Source organism: Denticeps clupeoides, chromosome 9, assembly GCF_900700375.1.
Source record: "Denticeps clupeoides chromosome 9, fDenClu1.1, whole genome shotgun sequence".
Taxonomy (NCBI): domain Eukaryota; kingdom Metazoa; phylum Chordata; class Actinopteri; order Clupeiformes; family Denticipitidae; genus Denticeps; species Denticeps clupeoides.
This window is the reverse complement of record NC_041715.1, coordinates 22,173,978-22,194,686: the sequence shown is the minus strand read 5'-3', so window position 1 is coordinate 22,194,686 and position 20,709 is coordinate 22,173,978. Positions and strand designations below refer to the sequence as shown.

Sequence of the window (20,709 nt, the reverse complement as noted above, 5' to 3'; positions counted from 1 at the left end):
TTTCTAGGGCCAAACAGGTATGCCAGGATCCCCAGGGGAACCTGGAGGAAAGGGTCAGAAGGGAGGCATGGGAGCGGCAGGTCTACCAGGGACTACAGGACAAAAAGGAGATTCAGGGCAGCTTGGTTACCCTGGTATGTTGTCAATACTATAAAAGATGAAACATGTTTTCACAGAGGATTGATCTTGCAGACATCATACTGGTTCTACTATGTTGGACAGGCAGTCCAGGACAACCTGGTGAGAAAGGCGTTACGGGGTTGACAGGATTACCTGGAGATCCTGGCCTTCAGGGACGACCAGGTACTGTAGTTCATAAGTTGCTCATGTGCTAACAGAACTCATAATTTAACTGGTAAATCATTGCAAGATCTAAGATGTGTAGATTAATATTCAAAGAATGGTGGTAATAGCCTATTGGGTAACACACTTGCCCATGAACCAGGAAACCCCTTGGTGACACTCAGGGTTAAGTGTCTTGCTCAGGGACACAATGGTAATAAGTGGGGTTTGAACTTGGGAATTTGTGGTCTTCTGGTTCATAGATGTGTGTGTTACTACCACGCAACAAAATCCACTGTTGATGTACCAAGTGGTAAAACGATGCATTTTAAAGGCTTCAGTAATTTTACTTCAGTGTAATTTTTACACTGCCACGCCTCTGCATTCCTGGACTTGCCAGGCCATGCCATTTGACAGGTGTGTTGGGTCCTGATCACCCCAGTTGCCGCCAGTTAGCAATGGGACACAGTCCTGGAAATAAGCTTGAAAAACAACCCCAAACTATAACCCAGCACCAAAGCCAGACTCGCCCATCTTACTGCCAAACAGAGACTTGTGATTAATCACTCCATAGAACACTGCTCCACAGTCCTTGTTGTCTCATGTCCAGGTCGGACTTTAATGTCCAGGTCGGTCTCTACTGTTGCCTTGAATTTTGGTTTTCCTTTGTGCCCAGTTTGTATGTTCCTAGCCAGTGTGCTTTTTATTTTCATAATAAATGTTGTGCCTGCTCCTTCCATGACAAACACAATACATACATTTCTTAATTTTTTTTATTTGGTTTTAGGTGAGCCAGGTTTGCAAGGTCCTCCAGGTTCCCAAGGAGAAAAAGGAGAACCTGGACTAGATGGAATTCCAGGGTCAACAGGAGAACGAGGAGAATCTGGTTAGATTATGAGTACAAACACATTAAAATTCATCATGGGAGGATTACTCATATGTTGATTAATAATATTTCTTTTTCTCCCAGGTATACCAGGTCGTGGCATTCCAGGAAATCACGGAGAACCTGGCCACAAAGGTTGGACTCACTCCAAATATTTCTAATACAGGGATTTTGTGTCCTACATCCTCTCATCTTTCTAAATACTGGAGTACATATAGAAAGTTTTCTTTGACTTTAAATATTTCAGCAATGTAATTATTTTGTGCTTCTTGTATCAAATTTCATATGCATTAAGTATGATATTAAATTTGGTATTTTTAAGAATGTTTTAACTCCTTAACTTATTAAACAAGTACAAAGTTCTTGTATTTCCTGGCTTTCCTAAACTGAAACACAGTTCCACGTACCCCTGCTTATCCATGTCAGTTAAACTCTTTTTCTTTCTTTCTCTACAGGTGATATAGGCAACCCTGGTTTACCAGGAGCTCCGGGCATTCCAGGGGTCCCAGGATCCAAAGGTGATAAAGGACTTCCAGGCATCCAGGGTGTCCAGGGTATGCCAGGAGAAATAGGATACCCAGGGCACTCCATGGAAGGTCAGAAGGGAAACAAAGGAGAACAAGGAATCCCTGGAGATCAAGGTAAGACCTCTTATAGATTTTTACTGATAATGAAAATGTATGGGTCCCTTCCATGTCTTTACAGGTTAGAGCTGGTGGGGGATCCCTTCCTGGGTAGCAACAACAGTAGCAACAACATTTATTTTTTATATAATGGGCTTTGGCACACACTTGACCCTGCAGGGTTGGTAATGATTTGTCCAAGAAAAATTTGCCCAACAAATGGTAGGGTGGTAGTAGCTTAGTGGGTAACAAACCCACCTATGAACCAGAAGACACAGATTCAAATCCCACTTACTACCACTGTGTCTCTGAGCAAGACACTTAACTTATTTGAGTACTGTGAGCATAATTCTCATGTAGGGCAGTACCATGTGGTGGCAGTGGTGGCCTAGCGGTTAAGGAAGCGGCCCCGTAATCAGAAGGTTGACGGTTCGAATCCCGACCCGCCAAGGTACCACTGAGGTGCCACTGAGCAAAGCACCGTCCCCACACACTGCTCCCCGGGCGCCGGTCATGGCTGCCCACTGCTCACTCAGGGTGATGGGATAAATGCAGAGGACAAATTTCACTGTGTGCACCGTGTGCTGTGCTGCTGTGTATCACATGTGACAATCACTTTCACTTTTCCTTTATGTTAACAAGTCACCAAAGTAATTTTATAATCTATGCGAAACAAATAACCTGACAGAATTTGTCAGGTTGGGGAACAGTAGCTTTGGATGGAGTAGTGGGAGCTACCTCCACCTTAATAATGATAAAACCAAGGAGATGTTGGTTCAGTTTAGAAAATGCCACCCCATCTGCCAGTCTCCATGCAAGGGCAGGAGATTAAAGTGGTGCACTCCTACAAATACTTAAGGGTCATATTGGATGACAATCTTGATTGGTCCATGAACACATATGTTTATTTTCTGAAGTTATTTAATTTTGTTCCCCTCAGGAGTGATTGGTGCTCCAGGTCCTCAAGGCATTCCTGGAGGTGCTGGAGCCAAGGGAGACAAGGGGGATCAAGGATTCACAGGACCACAGGGCACCCATGGTTACAAAGGAGATCATGGTCCTAGTGGACTTCCTGTATGAAAATTACTTCCACAAATTAGAATGATGACTGACAAAACACTCCTGCTTTTAATGACACATGCATGCTAATGTACATACAAACAAACAATTTTACATAACAATCTCATAAAACAGAATTCATTCAAATTATTTTAAAGCGGTTAGCACATGTTAACAGCCCTCAAAATCTTTTGTTTTCTGGTATCATAATTGTTCTGTTGACTGTTCTGTTCACTCTGTGAATAGAATCACACTTCAGGGTGTTCATCAGATCTTGTCATCCCTCTGCAGGGTGAGCCTGGACTACCAGGGTACAATGGTGCCAAGGGTGAGATGGGACTACAGGGTGTTCCTGGCTTCCCAGGTAATTTCATTTTATGGTTTTATGAAAATAAAAAGATAATCCAAGCCTCATGAAGACTGCCATGGCACATTTCATTAAATAAGAATAGAACTATATTACCATCCAGAAACCCACCCATGCAGAAAAGATCCAATGATCAAGGCCAATGGATTTAGTAGTCTGATTAGTGATTTGCCTTTAAAGTGAACTGAACATACTGATTTGCTCTCAATAATTATTAGAATCACTGTACACACATGAATATAGTAGCTACTGCAGTTCTTAGCAGACACTTAGCAGTAACTCTGAACTGACCCTTCAAGTTTAAGTTCAAGTGGTTAATAAACTATGTCTTTTTGCTAGTGGTGGGCCGTTATCGGTGTTAACGTGCTGCGTTAACGTGAGACTCTTTATCGGGCGATAAAAACGTGCTGCGTTAACGTGAGACTCTTTATCGGGCGATAAAAACGTGCTGCATTAACGTGAGACTCTTATTGCCGATAAAAAAAATATCGCTGTTAATCTATTCACAAAATTGGGTTGGGAGCTGGGTCTACACTACGCAAGCTATTGTGCCGGAGTTAAATGGTTACACTAGATTTATAAGTATATTTCTTCTTTCTTGTGTCTTTTAGTTTCTTATTTCCTAAAGACCGTCATTTTTTATTTTGTATACCTAGCGCGGATGTATACCTAGCGCGGATGTATACCTAGCGGATGTATACCTGCACTGTAGGGGGCGAGAACGAGTCTTCGATCTGTGAAATTACTAGAGCTGTAATACTCGGATCCATTTTGTATATGGTGTCTTTAAAATTGTATATTGTGTCTTTCTTTTTAAATTGTATTTATACTCTGTATTCGTTACTGTTACTGTTTTTGTATTTAATGTTACTTTTATGGGTCAGAGAGTAACGTAATTTCAATTCTCTGCATGTCCTGTACATGTGGCAGAATTGACAATAAAGTTGACTTGACTTGACTTGACTTTTTAGGATTCGGCTCCCTCTGAGTCACTCACTAAACTGATCCGGGTGTGTGAGTCACTTGAGTGGAGCGCTAACCCGCTCTCTGATCCGGGTGCGTGAGGCACTTGAGTGGAGCGCTAATCCGCTCTCTGATCCGGATCAGAGAGCGGGTTAGCGCTCCTGGCGGTTAACTTCCTCTACAACTGGACTCATGTAAGCCAATATATTGGAGTTTACAATTTAGACATGGTGTAGTTAGGACTCGAAGTATTCGGTTCAATGGAGACCTCAGATTCATGACTCATGAGTCATTTAAAGGATCCGGGCAATTAACCCGGGTGAGTCATGAATCGCACAGCTCTAGAAATTACCACATCACGTGTCGTGGAAACATGGATGCAGCTATGAAGCCGCCGGGTTTGCTTCAGGGAAAATTTATTTTTAAGATTAATCTAGATTAATTTAGATTGCTATACATTACAGTGAGACTACAGTGAGATTAATCTAGATTAAGAAAATTAATCTATGACCACCTCTACTTTTTGCACACTGCAAATCTCCAAAGATTTGCTATCTCATCTCTCTGTGTACATGTATATAGTGAGATAACAATAAATTTTGACTTGACTCCCAAAATAGTTGCCACAGACCCATCAGGATTGTCCTTTCATGTCTCTGCCTTGTCCAAACAGATACAGGAAAACAGTGGTTTTCCTCCTGAAAGTGAAGAGAAAGTGAAGTGATTGTCATTGTGATAAACAGCACAGCACATGGTGCACACAACAAAATGTCCTCTGCTTTTAACCCTAGCGGTTAAGGAAGCAGCCCCGTAATCAGAAGGTTGCTGGTTCGAATCCCATAGGGCTAAGGTGCCACTGAGCAACGCACCGTCCCCACACACTGCTCCCCGGGTGCCTTTCATGGCTGCTCAGCAAGGGTTAAAAGTAGAGGACACATGTGTGCCATGTGCTGTGCTGTGTATCACAATGACAATCACTTCACTTTCACTTTTTCACTTTCACTTACAGGCGTCAACAGGCGTTTTTGACATTGTGTATGAGGGACGGCCAACAAAAGGCCCAGCAGATGAATGTGAGAGTTCTTTCCCTTAGCTGAAGACTGGTGAGCCATTACCCCACTGCAGGATGGCCAGTCTCCAGCCTGGTACTGGGCTGGTATTGCTGAGGGGCCAAGACTTGTGGCCTATTTAACTTGGACTGAGTATTCCAAATCCCTCGTCCTCATCTTCCAACACTTATCCGGGTTGTGGTCGCTTGGGCAGCATCCCAAGTAGGGAATCATGTTGTAAGTCGAATAAGGGCAACTACCAAATGCCTTAAATGTAAATGAATCCCAGACAGCCCCATCCCCAGCCACCTCCACCAGCTCCTCCAGCAGCCTCCTTCAGCGTCCACATCACTGTGAACGCTACCCCAATCTGCCTGTCGATCTCCTGCTCCCTTCTTCCCTCACTCATGAACAAGACCCCGAGATACTTAAACTTGAGGCAGAACCTCTCTACCAACCCAGAGTTGGCCACCCTTTTCCAGTCGAGAACCATGATCTTCACACTCGGCTGCGAACCTACCCAGCAAGAGTTGAAGGTCAGAGACTGATGAAGCTAGGAGGACCACATCATCTGCAAAGAACCGGTGACAAAGGGCAGCCCTGGCGGAGTCCAACCCTCACCGGGAACAGGTCCGACTTACTGCCGGCTATGCGGACCAAACTCACGCTCCTCCGGTACAGGGACTGAATGGCCCTTAACAAAAGGCCATCCACCCCATACTCCTGGAGCGCCCCCCATTGGGTGCCCCTGGGGACACGGTCATAAGCCCACAAAACCCATGCCCCCTCCATCACCCTAGCAAGGGTGAAGAGCTGGTACACAGTTCCATGGCCAGGACAAAAACCACATTGCTCCTCCTCAATCCGAGACTCAACTATCGACCGGACCCTCCTCTCCAGTACCTTGGAGTAGACCTTTCAAGGGAGGCTGAGGAGTGTGATGCCCCTATAGTTGGAACACACCCTCTGGTCCCACCCTCAGGGACCACCACCCCAGTCAGCCACTCCACTGGAACTGCCCCTGATGTCCACGCAATGTTGCAGAAACATGTCAACCATGACAGCCCTACTAATCCATAGCCATGAGATACCCAGGACGGATCTCATCCACCCACGGGGCTCCACTGCTGTCTAGCTGTTTGACTATCTCAGCAACTTCTGTTCCTGACATTGGACAGGCCATACCCAGGCTTCCCAGCTCTTCCCACCTCATCGGAATGTGCGTCAGAGCTCAATTCCTTCCACCGTCTGACTATAGCCCCAGTCGACGTCAGCAGCTCCCCATCCCTACTGTAAACAGTGTGAGCGAGTTGCTGCTTTCCTCTCCTGAGGCGAGGGATGGTTTGGCAGAACCTCTTTGGAGCCAATCAGTAGTCTTTCTCCATGGCCTCACCGAACTCCTCCCATGCCTGAGATTTTGCCTCGGCGACTGCCACTGCATCACCCCCAACAAACAGGCTGAGAGTCTTGGGGCTAACAGAAAGCCAACCCCAGCCCTCCGCCTCTCACCCGGAGCAACTCCAGCAAAGGAGAGTGTCCAACCTCTCTTAAAGTCTTGGGTTCCGGAACCAATGCTATGTGTCGAGGTGATTCCGACTATATCTAGCCAGTACTGCTCAACCTCTTCCACAAGCTCCAGGTCCTTCCCCACCAGAGAGGTGACATTCCATGTCCCGATAGCCAGTTTCCTTGTCTGGGGACCAGACTGCCAAAGCTCCTGCCTCGGTCTGCCACCCGATCCACATTGCAGTGGACCCTTTATGTTCCTCCTGTGGGTGGTGGGACCACAGTTGGATGAGGGCAAAAGCCCGACCACCAGGCACTCGCCCATGGGCCCCAACCCCGGGCCTGGCTCCAGGGTGGGACCCAGGTAACCCTCCGGGCCAGGTACACTGACTCTTTGTTGTTTATTCCATGAAAGGTCTTCTGAACCGTTCTTTGTCTTGTCCTTTACCTAAGACCAATTTGTCATGGGAGACCCTACCAGGGGCACCAAGTGCCCCAGACAACACAGGTCCAGGGTCATTGGGGCTCTCAAACATCTCCACCATAAGGTGACGGTTCAAGAAGGAGTATTCCAAATCCCATTGAAGGGATCTGATGATCCTCTTTGAAGAGATGATAGGTGACAGGCCAGGCGGTGTAGTGTCCAGTGCATGGACACCACACTCACCCCACCAAACATGGAAGGTTCCATGGGTACAATGATTTGATGATGAGATTAGTTTAATTAATTCAGGCTGTTGATAAATTTACTTTGATGCCATTTACGTGCATGTGATCATTATGCCAAGGTATTAAATTTTTATCTCTGACTATTTTCTTTTTGAGGGGAGCAACATTATCTAACATATTACGCAGAGTTAATTCTAGGCATTTGGTTGCTTGGTCGAGTTCAGCAGGGTCTGACAGTGAGTTCATCAGCAGTGATAAATCTGGTAGGGTATTAATAATCCTCTGCGCTGTGCTTGATATAATTGTCTATTCGTCTCCATAGCACAGGGAGTTGATTTTATTGTAAAAGCAATAAGGGAATTTTATCAGATTGCTTAAGATTGCTTGTGACGATGTCTTCTATATTTAAACAAGATTGACAAGATTACAAAATTGAGCATGTCCTATTATGTTCTGTTTAACTCCAACTGAATCTCCAACAGGAATGCTGTTCTTAGTGAATCTTCTAATTTATCACAGTGGATGTTAAAACTAAGAAGCTCAGAGTAAGGTCCAGGGAGTCTATAAATAATAATCCATGGAAAATATATATTTTTTTTTTTGTGAGACTACATGGCTTATGTTGGTATAGAGAATCTCAAAACAGTTAAATCCATATCCAGGTTTATGTGTAGTCCTGAGGTTATCATTATAAATTTCTGCAACACCACCTCCTCTTCTAGTTTAGCGATGGCTAGACTCGTTTAATGCTACAAATTCACTTTTTTAACCATGTTTTGGTCAGGCACAACAAACCCCTGATTTGTAATAATAATGTTGGTGCATTCAGTTGGAAAGATAGTAACAGGTAATAAGTTGCTGAAACAGACACCCCATCCAGCCTGGGGAACAGACACAGTGTCAGCATATTTTATTAATAATCTACACGCTGGGTGTTGGCTCTATGTAAAGTGCAGGCATGGTCTCGGCTCTCGTCCTCGACTTCCTCCGCTTGGTCTCGGCTCTGGCAAGTCAAATTTGTTTTTTTTATTCTAAGACTATGAACCAGATTTTTAGATAACTGAGTGGCGCCTACCCAATTGGGGTGGATGTTGTCTCATCCAAAAAGACCAGACTCCTCTTAGAATATTAGCCAGTTATTAATAAAACCCACTTTATTTTTTGGACACCACTCTGGTAACCAGTTAATTAATATCAAGGAGCCTGCTACAGGTCTGCTACGCCTAAACTGCACAAATGGGCCAGAGCAGATTACTTTAATCAACATTGTTTTAGCTAATTCAATAGCTATACTATAATATCCTCCCTCACTGACGGGGGATAAGTGGTTCTGAACATGAACTGGTGAGTGTCGGCCTGGTGGTGGGAGAGCTTGGCGGTTCGCCCAAGTAGCTCGCTTGCGTGATTTACACCAAGCCGTCACCCAACTGCCCTACTGTCCGATGGGCCCTACTGATACCGGCGCCGGGGTAGAGACATCAGCTTTGATTGATACCAGCTGGGCTGGTGCACATCCAGGGGTAGAAATGAGTCTGACTCCCTAATTAAATGTAGGTTTCGGATGCTCTCCTCTAGCTCAGCTATTTTCTCCGTCATTTCTGCTAGTCTTTCCATGGCTACACTTTCCACGGGTAAAATCCTCACTAGAAGTAATTCTTAAAGTCCTTGGAGGTGACAGCAGCTCATGCCAGACACACCAAACAGTGCAGTCTGTGCAGAGATTGGTGTCAGTTGTGGCCCAGAAAGGGTACACTAATGGAGTCCACACACGGAGACTTTTTGAACATGAAAAGGAAAATGAAACTAGGCAAATAGTTGGGGGTTGGAAGGGGAAGGGGTAGCAGAAGCAGGGTGGTAGTAGCCTAGTGGGTAACACACTCGCCTATGAACCAGAAGACCCAGGTTCAAATCCCGCTTACTACCATTGTGTCCCTGAGCACTAAGTTGCTCCAGGGGGACTGTCCCTGTAACTACTGATTGTAAGTCGCTCTGGATAAGGGCGTCTGATAAATGCTGTAATTGTAAAAAAAATTTAAGAAACTAGTGATAATAAACAAAAACGGTTTTTATTAAATACAAAAGAAACAAGGCACAGTGGCCAAAAAAGGAAAAGAAATAAACACAAACAACTAGGCGTGTGACTTAATCGCAGCAAAAAACTATGAAGGTGTCCATATTCATTTGGCAGCACCTACTGGGTGCTTAATTGGCTTCAGCTTGGATTAATAAGGACTCCTTAAAATTTGGGTATAGGTATTGAAGTGCAAAAGGACAGTGATTTGTGAGGTTTTTTCAGAATGTATGACATTGATAGAGGATGTAAGACTGAATGCCAGTGGGGTGTGCTAATGTGGGACTGATTAGATGCCATTGAACAAAACAGACTGGTTCTTTATGCAGGTTTGAAGGGGGAGCTTGGTGTGACAGGTCTGTCAGGTGAAAAAGGAGACAGAGGATTCCCTGGAAACAAAGGTATGGAAACACAGTCATTGGGGCTTCAAATTAGATATTTTTTTCTGTTTCTGTTTAAATAGGCCAGTGGTGGCCTAGCGGTTAAGGAAGCGGCTCCGTAATCTGAAGGTTGCCGGTTCGAATCCCGAGCCGCCAAGGTGCCACTGAGGTGCCACTGAGCAAAGCACCGTCCCCACACACTGCTCCCCGGGCGCTTGTCATGGCTGCCCACTGCTCACTCAGGGGGATGGGTTAAATGCAGAGGACAAATTTCACTGTGTGCACCATGTGCTGTGCTGCTGTGTATCACATGTGACAATCACTTCACTTCAAGAAATATTTTCCTGAGGAGGAGCTATAATTATTAGTTCATCTGATGTCATGCATACTAATAAAATCTTATTTTTGCATACATGTTTTCAGGATTTGCTTGTAGTATTAATTTCAATGACTTATGCACCTTTTCAAGGTAATGAAGGACCACCAGGGCCTCCTGGGCCCCATACGTCCATCAAAGGAGACATTGGTTTACCAGGACAGTCAGGTCCTCCAGGTCCAGTTGGACCCCAAGGAATCCCTGGTGTGAAGGGAATGCAAGGCAAGTTGTAAATCTTTGTTCAGCCCTGATGGATCACAGTTAAATTGTCTTTTGTTAACTCCCCCCACAAATTGTGTCTCAGGTATGAATGGACCACAAGGCTTTAAGGGTGAGGAGGGTACCCATGGCCATGATGGCCATCCTGGAGCCAAGGGAGAACGTGGTCTCATTGGACCCTCAGGTGAGATGTACAGTTTTTTCAATGCCTTTATGGGGCTAGATGTGCAGAGTGAAATGATACAGCGCAAACAAATGAAGGAAAAAAAAGAAGCCTGTGCACAGAAGGCACATATTACAATGAATTGACCTACAGGTCGATATCCAGCCTGTCATCATTTTGTGGCTTAAGACATGACCACAAACAGGCCACTATGAAAATACTTTATTTTTTATATTTAATATGAAAGATGAATATACATTTAATTGCTTATTTAGAACAATTAAGCATAGACAGGGCAAGTCAATAAAAAGAGAGGCATTTTGTATAGATTTGTCAAGAACTATAGACAATGAACGGCAATATATACAGGGAGTGCAGAATTATTAGGCAAATGAGTATTTTGTCTACATCATCCTCTTCATGCATGTTGTCTTACTCCAAGCTGTATAGGCTTGAAAGCCTACTACCAATTAAGCATATTAGGTGAATTGCATCTCTGTAATGAGATGGGGTGTGGTCTAATGACATCAACACCCTATATCAGGTGTGCATAATTATTAGGCAACTTCCTTTCCTTTGGCAAAATGGGTCAAAAGAAGGACTTGACAGACTCAAAAAAGTCAAAAATAGTGAGATATCTTGCAGAGGGATGCAGCACTCTTAAAATTGCAAAGCTTCTGAAGCGTGATGATCGAACAATCAAGCGTTTCATTCAAAATAGTCAACAGGGTCGCAAGAAGCGTGTGGAAAAACCAAGGCGCAAAATAACTGCCCATGAACTGAGAAAAGTCAAGCGTGCAGCTGCCAAGATGCTACTTGCCACCAGTTTGGCCATATTTCAGAGCTGCAACATTGAAGTGCCCAAGAGCACAAGGTGTGCAATACTCAGAGACATGGCCAAGGTAAGAAAGGCTGAAAGACGACCACCATTGAACAAGACACACAAGCTGAAATGTCAAGACTGGGCCAAGAAATATCTCAAGACTGATTTTTCTAAGGTTTTATGGACTGATGAAATGAGAGTGACTCTTGATGGGCCAGATGGATGGGCCCGTGGCTGGATTGGTAAAGGGCAGAGAGCTCCAGTCCGACTCAGACACCAGCGAGGTGGAGTACTGGTTTGGGCTGGCATCATCAAAGATGAGCTTGTGGGGCCTTTTCGGGTTGAGGATGGAGTCAAGCTCAACTCCCAGTCCTACTGCCAGTTTCTGGAAGACACCTTCTTCAAGCAGTGGTACAGGAAGAAGTCTGCATCCTTCAAGAAAAACATGATTTTCATGCAGGACAATGCTCCATCACACGTGCCCAAGTACTCCACAGCGTGGCTGGCAAGAAAGGGTATAAAAGAAGAAAAACTAATGACATGGCCTCCTTGTTCACCTGATCTGAACCCCTTTGAGAACCTGTGGTCCATCATCAAATTTGAGATTTACAAGGAGGGAAAACAGTAAACCTCTCTGAACAGTGTCTTGGAGGCTGTGGTTGCTGCTGCACGCAATATTGATGGTGAACATATCAAAACACTGACAGAATCCATGGATGGCAGGCTTTTGAGTGTCCTTGCAAAGAAAGGTGGCTATATTGGTCGCTGATTTGTTTTTGTTTTGTTTTTGAATGTCAGAAATGTATATTTGTGAATGTGGAGATGTTATATTGGTTTCACTGGTAAAAATAAATAATTGAAATAATTGTTTTTTGTTAAGTTGCCTTATAATTATGCACAGTAATAGTCACCTGCACACACAGATATCCCCCTAAAATAGCTAAAAATAAAAACTAACTAAAAACTACTTCCAAAAACATTTAGCTATGATATTAATGAGTTTTTTGGGTTCATTGAGAACATGGTTGTTGTTCAATAATAAAATTATTCCTCAAAAATACAACTTGCCTAATAATTCTGCACTCCCTGTACAGGTGTCAATACAGAAGGTGTCAATACCTGTGTGGTGGGAGCAGCTGTAACCCACCAACAGTCCGCTTGTATTACTCTGGAAAAAGATCTATAGACAATGAACTAATTATAAAATCTATACAGGTATCAGTACAAAACCTGTGTCTTTCCTATGGGATCTAGGTGGGAAGACATACAGGTCTGTAACATGAATAATTCAAACACTAAAAATCATAAAAATCATAGTCAAACACTAAAAATCATAACATACAGGATGATAAAATCAAATCTTACTCATGAAATGTTATGCATTGATTCATCGTTCGCTTGTACCGTCTGAGAAGTGTGGTTGAATGATCTTGGAACCTCGTCCAAATATGGCATCGGTATTGATGCATCTTGAGAGTGTATATAAGGTATCTCTGGTGTATATATCTATGTTGTCACCTACTGCTCCCGACATTGTCACACTCTGTCACAATTTGAGGTTGCCGCTCATACAGTCTATGCTTTCATTTGTTCACAGGTAAGGAAACAGGCACGCAATTGCAAGGTTGCCAGTTCGAATCCTAACCAGCCAAGGTGCCACTGAGCAAATTACCATCCTCACACACAGCTCCTTAGGTTCCAGTCATGGCTGCCCACCACTCCCTCAGGTTATGGGTTAAATTGCAGAGAACACATTTCACAGTGTGCACTGGGTGCTGTGATGTGACAACTAATCACTTTCACTTTGTTATTCTGTCTTTTTGGCCCATGTTCCTACAGGTGACTTTGCATGTTCAGTGTCAAGCAAGCTCTCAGAGGGAGCTCATCACACTGCATACCAACATACTATTTGTTTAAAAGAAAAACTAACCAGCCAACCAACCTTATAACAAATGCAATTTTTGCCACATAATTTTTGACGTTTATGTTGCAATCAACATAAACTACACAAAACACTACCCACTAGGCTACTTCCGCCCTTTAGTGATAAGTGATAAGGAAGTGATAAGGAATGGAAGCGCTTCATAAGTGTCTGCAAAAACAGGCCCTATTTCATCTATCTGTGTATGTGCTTAGAGGTGTACCACAATTAGCAATTCATAATACATTTAAATAACTATGAGTTCTATAATAGTGCTCAATACAACATGACTATATGAAGTGAAGTGATTGTCATTGTGATACACAGCACATGGTGCACACAACGAAATGTGTCCTCTGACGTTAATTTGCTCAGTGGCACCTCGGTGGTTCGGGGTTCAAACCAGCAACCTTCCAATTACGGGTACATTTCCTTACCCACTGCTCCCACTCCCTCCACTGCCGGGGCCATATCTACTCGGAATACATAATTTATATTTTAATTTATACATATTTCTTTTTAATTCTATTTTGTAATATTGAGGTCAACAGCAGTTGGTCATTTGCACATCTTCACTTTACCTCAAATATTTTCCTACTTGTTATATATAATTAATGTTTAAATATATATATTTCTTAAATATATATATTTTTAATATTGAGGTCAAGCTGAAGTTGAGCTTTATTGTCATTTCAGCTATATACATATTAGACAGAACATAGTGAAAAGAAATTCCCTGGAACCTGGTGCTACATGTAGCATTTGAACAATTAGACAAAGTTACATACTTTCATAAAGTGCATGTGTGCGACACAGACAAACTGGGCTACATCAAGTACAAACAGGGGACACAGGCAGTGCAAGGGTAACTTTTACCAAAAAACATGTAGACAACAATGATACAGACAGCGCTAAACAGTTGGTCTGCACATTCTCTGAGCATATTCCAGGGATGTTGTGTAGTCCAGCAGTGGTGGAGGAAGTACTGAAGCTTAGTACTTAAGTAAAAGTACAAGTAACCTGCAAAATTTGTCCTCAAGTAAAAGTAGAAGTGCTACATCAACAATCTTACTTAAGTAAAAGTCCTAAGTACTTACTTTTAAATTTACTTTAAAGTATTTTTTTAAGTAAAAGTACTCACACAATGGTTTGTCTCAACATCTGGGGTGTGCCATTTTGTAAAAGCATAGTACATATACTGACTTATGCCTGTACTGATGTCATTGCTCATAATAATTACAAGCAATTATACAGTATATGTGTATTGGAAAGTTTGGTGTGATTATTGTGTGTGCACTCTGCAATACTGTGTGTACCTTAGAATTATGTGGATGACAAGTTATCTACTAGGTATTACCCACTAATATACCATTAAGATAAACCAATCAGGACATGATATATCTTAAAATCATTTATGTACTTGCAAAACTATTCAACACTTCTGTTAAGAGCAGTAAAAGGGAAACACAACAGTAACCAAACACCAGTGGTAACAAAGTAACTAGCACAATCAAGTATATTATTAGGCCTATTTTCTGTGTAAAACTATGTACATAAATCTTATCATTACGAGATATTGCATTTAAGTCAATACAAAACAAAATTTGAGGGGGTCCTGAAATATGTGAGAAACCCAGGAAATACAGGAGTGTTGGTCTATTGTGATCACATCTCTAGTCAGAAATGACTACTGATTGTGAAACAAGTGGAAAGCATCACTTCCAGCCAAGATGGACCAGTGTTGTGCATGAACGCGTTCAATGAACGGCGTTCATATTTTTCGTGAACGCTGAACTGAATGAATCAGTTTACAAATTATGAACGTGAATGTGAGTGACGTTCACTCTGGCGAGACTGAACGGCGCTCACGTTTTAAAGTTTGCTGATTACAGGCTAGCATGGCTGGTGCTTCGAGTCTGGACGCCTCTGCAGAAGCAGTTTGTTTACATTTTCACGGACTGAAAAAATGGACTGAAAGAAAAAAAAAACTAAAGAATGAACGTGAACTAGTTCATTTTTTGAGCTGTGAACTTGGTTCAATTTAAAAAAATGAACTATGAATGTGAACTAGTTCTTTTTCAGTGTGAACTGGCACAACACTGAGCTGGATATTATGCTAGCAAAGACATTAAGCTATCTTCTCTGAGCTAATAAACCAGTTTTATCCTACCACCGTGTTAAAAAAGCTACACAGGTGTGATTTTTATACCATTTCTGTAGATACCATTATACCATTTCATCATGGCCATGGTATTTTTATACCATTTCGCTAGATAATAGTATCATAACATGTCCTAACATGTCAGTACAAATACGTTACATTCCACCACTGTGGTCCAGCAGCCTTTCGTGAGTTAACCCTGTGAAGAGTTTTCCTCACGTCCGCCATGGTTAGATATAGCATCTGATCACAGGAAGGAGGGTTGGATTTCCAGAAATCCAAGAAGTCATTCAGCGCATCTGGTAGGGAGGGATCACTGTCACAGGTACAGGTTTTAGTCCTTTAGTTTGTGATGGCCTGGATGCCCTGCCACATACGCCGTGTCACCACTGTCCTGGAAGTGGCTGTGACTTTTCTGCCCATGTGCACGCTTTGCTGCTCTAATGGCTTGAGACAGTTTGGCCCTCGAGTTTTTAGGAGTCTCGAGTTTTGAGCAGCTCATGTACCTCTGCAGTAATCGACAGCTTCTGTAATCCACAGTTTCTCGTGCAAAACAAAACAAAAGAATACAAAAAAACCCGCCACCATTGTGGAACCAGAGAGGCCGCTGAGAGCTACTGTCATGCCGTCATCAGTCGTATAAGCATTTCACTGCATATCATACTTTGTATGACTGTGTACATGACTGTGTTATTATTTTAGGCACATTTATGTCAATATTGTCATGTAATATCATATTTTTTTGTCCACATGCAGGACCCAGGGGATATCCTGGTCCCCCAGGACCTGATGGTGCAACAGGTCAGGTTGGTCCACCTGGCCCCTCATCCATGGACCACGGCTTCCTGGTGACCCGCCACAGCCAGACAATTGATGTCCCCTTGTGTCCCTATGGGACCACCAAAATTTATGATGGGTACTCCCTTCTCTATGTGCAAGGCAATGAACGATCACATGGACAGGACTTGGGTCAGTATGCCTGCCAAATGCCTTAAATGTAAATGTAGTATGGAGTCTGTTGATGTCCATTTAGAGTAGTTACAGGGACAGTCCCCCTGGAGCAAATTAGGGCTCAGGGATACAATGCTATTATTTAGTGGGATTTGAATCTGGGGCTTCTGGTCTATAGTACTGAATGTTACTGAAATCCACAAGGATACATGGAATCATTGCTGTTGCCCTAGTTCAGCAGCTTATGTACTTTCCGATTCATTTCCATTCTTTTCTAATGAAAAATTAATTTGTAAACCAATCTAATCTGAAGACATTGTGAACTCATTTACTAATTTTATTTATGAAGTGATAACACATTTACTGTTCTCACTCAGGCATCTAGTGGTTCATTCTTAAATAGAGCTCTACCTTATTATAAGCGACTGACCTCAAAGCTGTCCTTTGCAGGTACGGCTGGGAGCTGTCTGAAGAAATTCAGCCCGATGCCATTCCTCTTCTGCAACATCAACAATGTGTGCAACTATGCCTCCCGCAACGACTATTCCTACTGGCTCACTTCCCCTGAACCTATGCCGATGAGCATGGCCCCTGTCACTGGCAACAGCATCAAACCTTTCATTAGCAGGTGTGCCCTAGTGTGTGTCTCAAAAAAAGTAAAAGTATTTGAAAGTGGTCCTGAAATTATTATAATAGATTGTTATCGTCTCACTCAGGGACTCAAAGGCAGTACGTGGGATTTGAACCTTTGGCTTTATGGTCTTATGGTTCATAGGCAAGTGTGTTACTAGACTACTACCAGCTTATATTGCATTTGTCAAAAAAAATAATTAGGAGGCTTGAAACTGGAGAATGAGGGAAGAGACAGGAGCTTGTCCTCAGTGTCACAAGACTGGGCAGTTTTGAATTTTTGCCTTTCATGGCTGCCCACTGCTCTCTAAGGGTGATGGGTTAAATTGACTTATTTTGTTGCATGCACCATGTGCTTTGTTGTGCTTCACAATGACACTCACTTCACTTTCACTTTTTAGAAACATTTGATTGACACATTAGTTGCTTTTCTGAATATACCGCTAATTTCAAGGTGAAAGATTTGTGTGTGACCCAAAAAGTTTTTTTTTTTCATGGATGCATTCTGTTGAAACATTACTCAGCTACATGATCTGTGTTTATAACAGATGTGCAGTATGTGAAGCCCCTGCCATGGTGATTGCTGTTCACAGCCAGACCATCACAATCCCTCCCTGCCCATTGGGTTGGGACTCCCTGTGGATTGGCTACTCATTTGTCATGGTGAGGCATTGGTTACTGGTCAGATGGCAAGATAGAATAAAGGAGGATACCACTGATAATTGCTTTGGCTTTAAGGGGTGGTATTGCTTACGGTATTTTAATTATGTTGCTACAGCATACCAGTGCTGGAGCTGAGGGCTCTGGTCAGGCCCTGGCCTCTCCTGGCTCATGTCTTGAAGAGTTTCGCTCCTCCCCCTTCATTGAGTGCCACGGGCGTGGCACGTGTAACTACTATGCCAACTCCTACAGTTTCTGGCTGGCCACCATTGATGACAGTGAGATGTTTACGTAAGTGTCTTAATGTTTGGACAGCTTACAAGATTTTGTCCAAATTGTATAATTATATTAATTGTGTATATAGGATTAAGTGTATAGTAATTTTTGCGGCCTGTCTTCATTTTAGTTTTTGTCTATTTGTTGCGTCAAGCTTAATTGCATCAAGTCTTTATTAGTCCTAGTGACGTCCATACTCATTTTAGTCAAGTTTCAGTCAACTATGAGTCTGCGCATTTTAGTCTTGTTTTAGTCAGAGTTTAGTCCAGTTTTAGTCAACAAAAAACTGATGACGTTAAGTTCAACTTTAGTAATGTAATTGTATTCAACTCAGTCAATACCAATACCTCAATAACAGACAAAAACAACATTTTCTTAAATAAATTCTACTTTTTAAAACAAGAATACTGTAGATCCATTTCAGACAGGGAAGAAGCTCTAATCTAATTCTGTTTTCTTTTCCACTTCATTGTAAAGAAAGTGTCCAAATATAGCTTTGTCACTTTCTCCATCCATCTGCTAAACCATCACAAGTATGTAGTGAAATCTATTTATTGCCGTTATTGCATATTGCGAAAGTGACGTCATCTGAGTGACCGGATGAGAGATACATGAAACAGAAATCGTGATATAATAACGTGATTAAATGAGAGGAAATAACATAACTTTTTGTTTTTGTCAACAAATATGAAGAGACGTTTTAGTTTTTATCTTGTAAACCATATTTAGTCTTGTTTTTATTTTGTCAACAATATTTCATTATAGTCACATGACCATCATTTACGTCTTGTCTTCATCACGTCAAAAAGATTTGTTGATGAAGATATTTTGTCAGAAATTTGGTTGACAAAAAAACACAACTTAAGTGAAAGCAACACTACACAAAATTTGCAAATCTAATTCACATTTACACCATTGTCTTAAATCGAAATTTCTCTTTATGTTCAAATTTCTCTTTAGGTTCCTTATGCATTGTTGGGGAGTAATGTGCTAATTGTAATAGTGTTAAAAGTAGTACTGGAGGAAAGGTGCAATTAAATAGCAGTTTTAATTAGATTAAACACCATAAAGTTCCTCACATTAATCAATGCTAAATATTGAATGTTATATACGTGATTTAGAAGTGGTTTATAAGTATGATTTTGCAGTAAAAATATTTATTAAAATGATCTATTATAATTATTTTAATTCATGTATTGAAAGTAGTTTAACAGACAATGTTTAGTACTACTGTAAGGTAAACACCGGCAAGTGTTTAGTAAATTATGAATAAATATTCTTAATTGGTAAAGTAATCAAAATGTAATTACATGTAACTAGTTACATTTACTATTATATTGTTCTCAATATTATGTCAGCCAAGATTAATGGTGAAATTGTTATGTTTAACAATAACTATGCAGACTGCTGCTTGGGACATGGTGAAATATGGGTATTTTAATTACTCCTATTTAAACCAATTCATTTTATTGGTCGACAGGAAACCCAACCCAACAACACTGAAGGCAGGAGACCTGCGCACGCACATCAGCAGGTGTCAGGTGTGCATGAAGAGAATATAAAAAACACAGAAAAGAAGGTGCTACTTTTTTAATGTGCAAGAACTCTGTAGTTCCCTATCCACCAGGAACTAAGAATGGTTCTCATAGATAGAACATGAGACTGGAGGTCCCCCCCAATCTTTGCTCCATACAGACTAGCACTAGCACTGAGCAATGTTCATGTTGGACTGTCGCCCCTGTTTAACTGCACTGAGAAGATCTTATGGTTCCTGGGGTGCAGCTCATGGTGGAGCTGTTTTGGAGTCTGGTGCTATTGGATATTAATTCCGCTTGCTCTCTCACTCACAGCGATTCCTTTTCAGCATCCTATTGAAGCCACTTACACTATCACCAAGTTATAGATATTTTGCTCTTATTGTAGTGTCTTACTATTTTTAATATATGCAAATGTACACACAAAATTTAAAAAAATCTAAACAGAAAACAATAACAGGCAGATTATCTGCTTTGTAAATAGGCCTGTGCAGAACCTAACACCAGCTACTGTACCCCTTCAGGTAAATGTAATCATTTGTGTATAATTGTTTTATTTATAAAGTCTATTATCATGCAGTATGTTGTGGGGTTCATAAGTCAATGTTTATTGCGTGGGTTCCCAAACTCCAGCACATCGTAGTTAATTAGCATCAGGGCTCATGAGTGTGGTGGGTGTCAGATGTGCCCAGTTGCTTACTAGGGGGAGGTTGGGCACATTTTTGTCCTACTGACTGTCCCTTTATGTGTGTGTGTGTGTGTGTATGTAAGGAAACTTTGCCCCTGCAACTTGTCACTACGTTCCTTTATTATTAAAATATTGTTTTTATTCACATAGCATGTGAAAACAGATTTTTGCAGATATATTTCTGATGTGTATACCAACAGTTTGGACAACATAATGTGTCTGTAATAGGAAACTTCCTCAATAGCTGACTGCTACGTTTCAGGAATATCCCATCAGCCCTTGCCCATCACTCTCTATCCTTCTGCATCTCTTTCAGCACATCTCTCACCAGACAAAGGGGAGGGGCTTATGTCTTTGTAAAATAAACCTACAGTCAGAAATACATCTTATCCTGAGTACGTGGTCTCACTCCATTGGCTGTGGCAGCTTAGGTTTTATCTTGGCCACAGCA

General features: G+C 42.0%; 1 protein-coding gene across 1 annotated transcript in view; it reads left to right on the top strand.

Moving 5' to 3' along the window:
* Positions 1–20,403, top strand: part of col4a1 (collagen, type IV, alpha 1) — a 66,927-nt gene extending 46,524 nt beyond the window's left edge. Inside the window, exons 39-53 of the mRNA XM_028990759.1 lie at positions 8–134; positions 223–303; positions 1,070–1,168; positions 1,253–1,303; positions 1,624–1,809; positions 2,732–2,865; positions 3,142–3,214; positions 9,805–9,876; positions 10,325–10,453; positions 10,536–10,634; positions 16,275–16,487; positions 16,920–17,097; positions 17,648–17,762; positions 17,878–18,050; positions 19,516–20,403. Coding sequence (XP_028846592.1) covers positions 8–134; positions 223–303; positions 1,070–1,168; positions 1,253–1,303; positions 1,624–1,809; positions 2,732–2,865; positions 3,142–3,214; positions 9,805–9,876; positions 10,325–10,453; positions 10,536–10,634; positions 16,275–16,487; positions 16,920–17,097; positions 17,648–17,762; positions 17,878–18,050; positions 19,516–19,597 — 1,812 coding nt within the window. The 3' untranslated portion in view covers positions 19,598–20,403. The remainder of the gene's footprint in view (positions 1–7; positions 135–222; positions 304–1,069; positions 1,169–1,252; positions 1,304–1,623; positions 1,810–2,731; positions 2,866–3,141; positions 3,215–9,804; positions 9,877–10,324; positions 10,454–10,535; positions 10,635–16,274; positions 16,488–16,919; positions 17,098–17,647; positions 17,763–17,877; positions 18,051–19,515) is intronic.
* Positions 20,404–20,709: the final 306 nt, after the last annotated feature.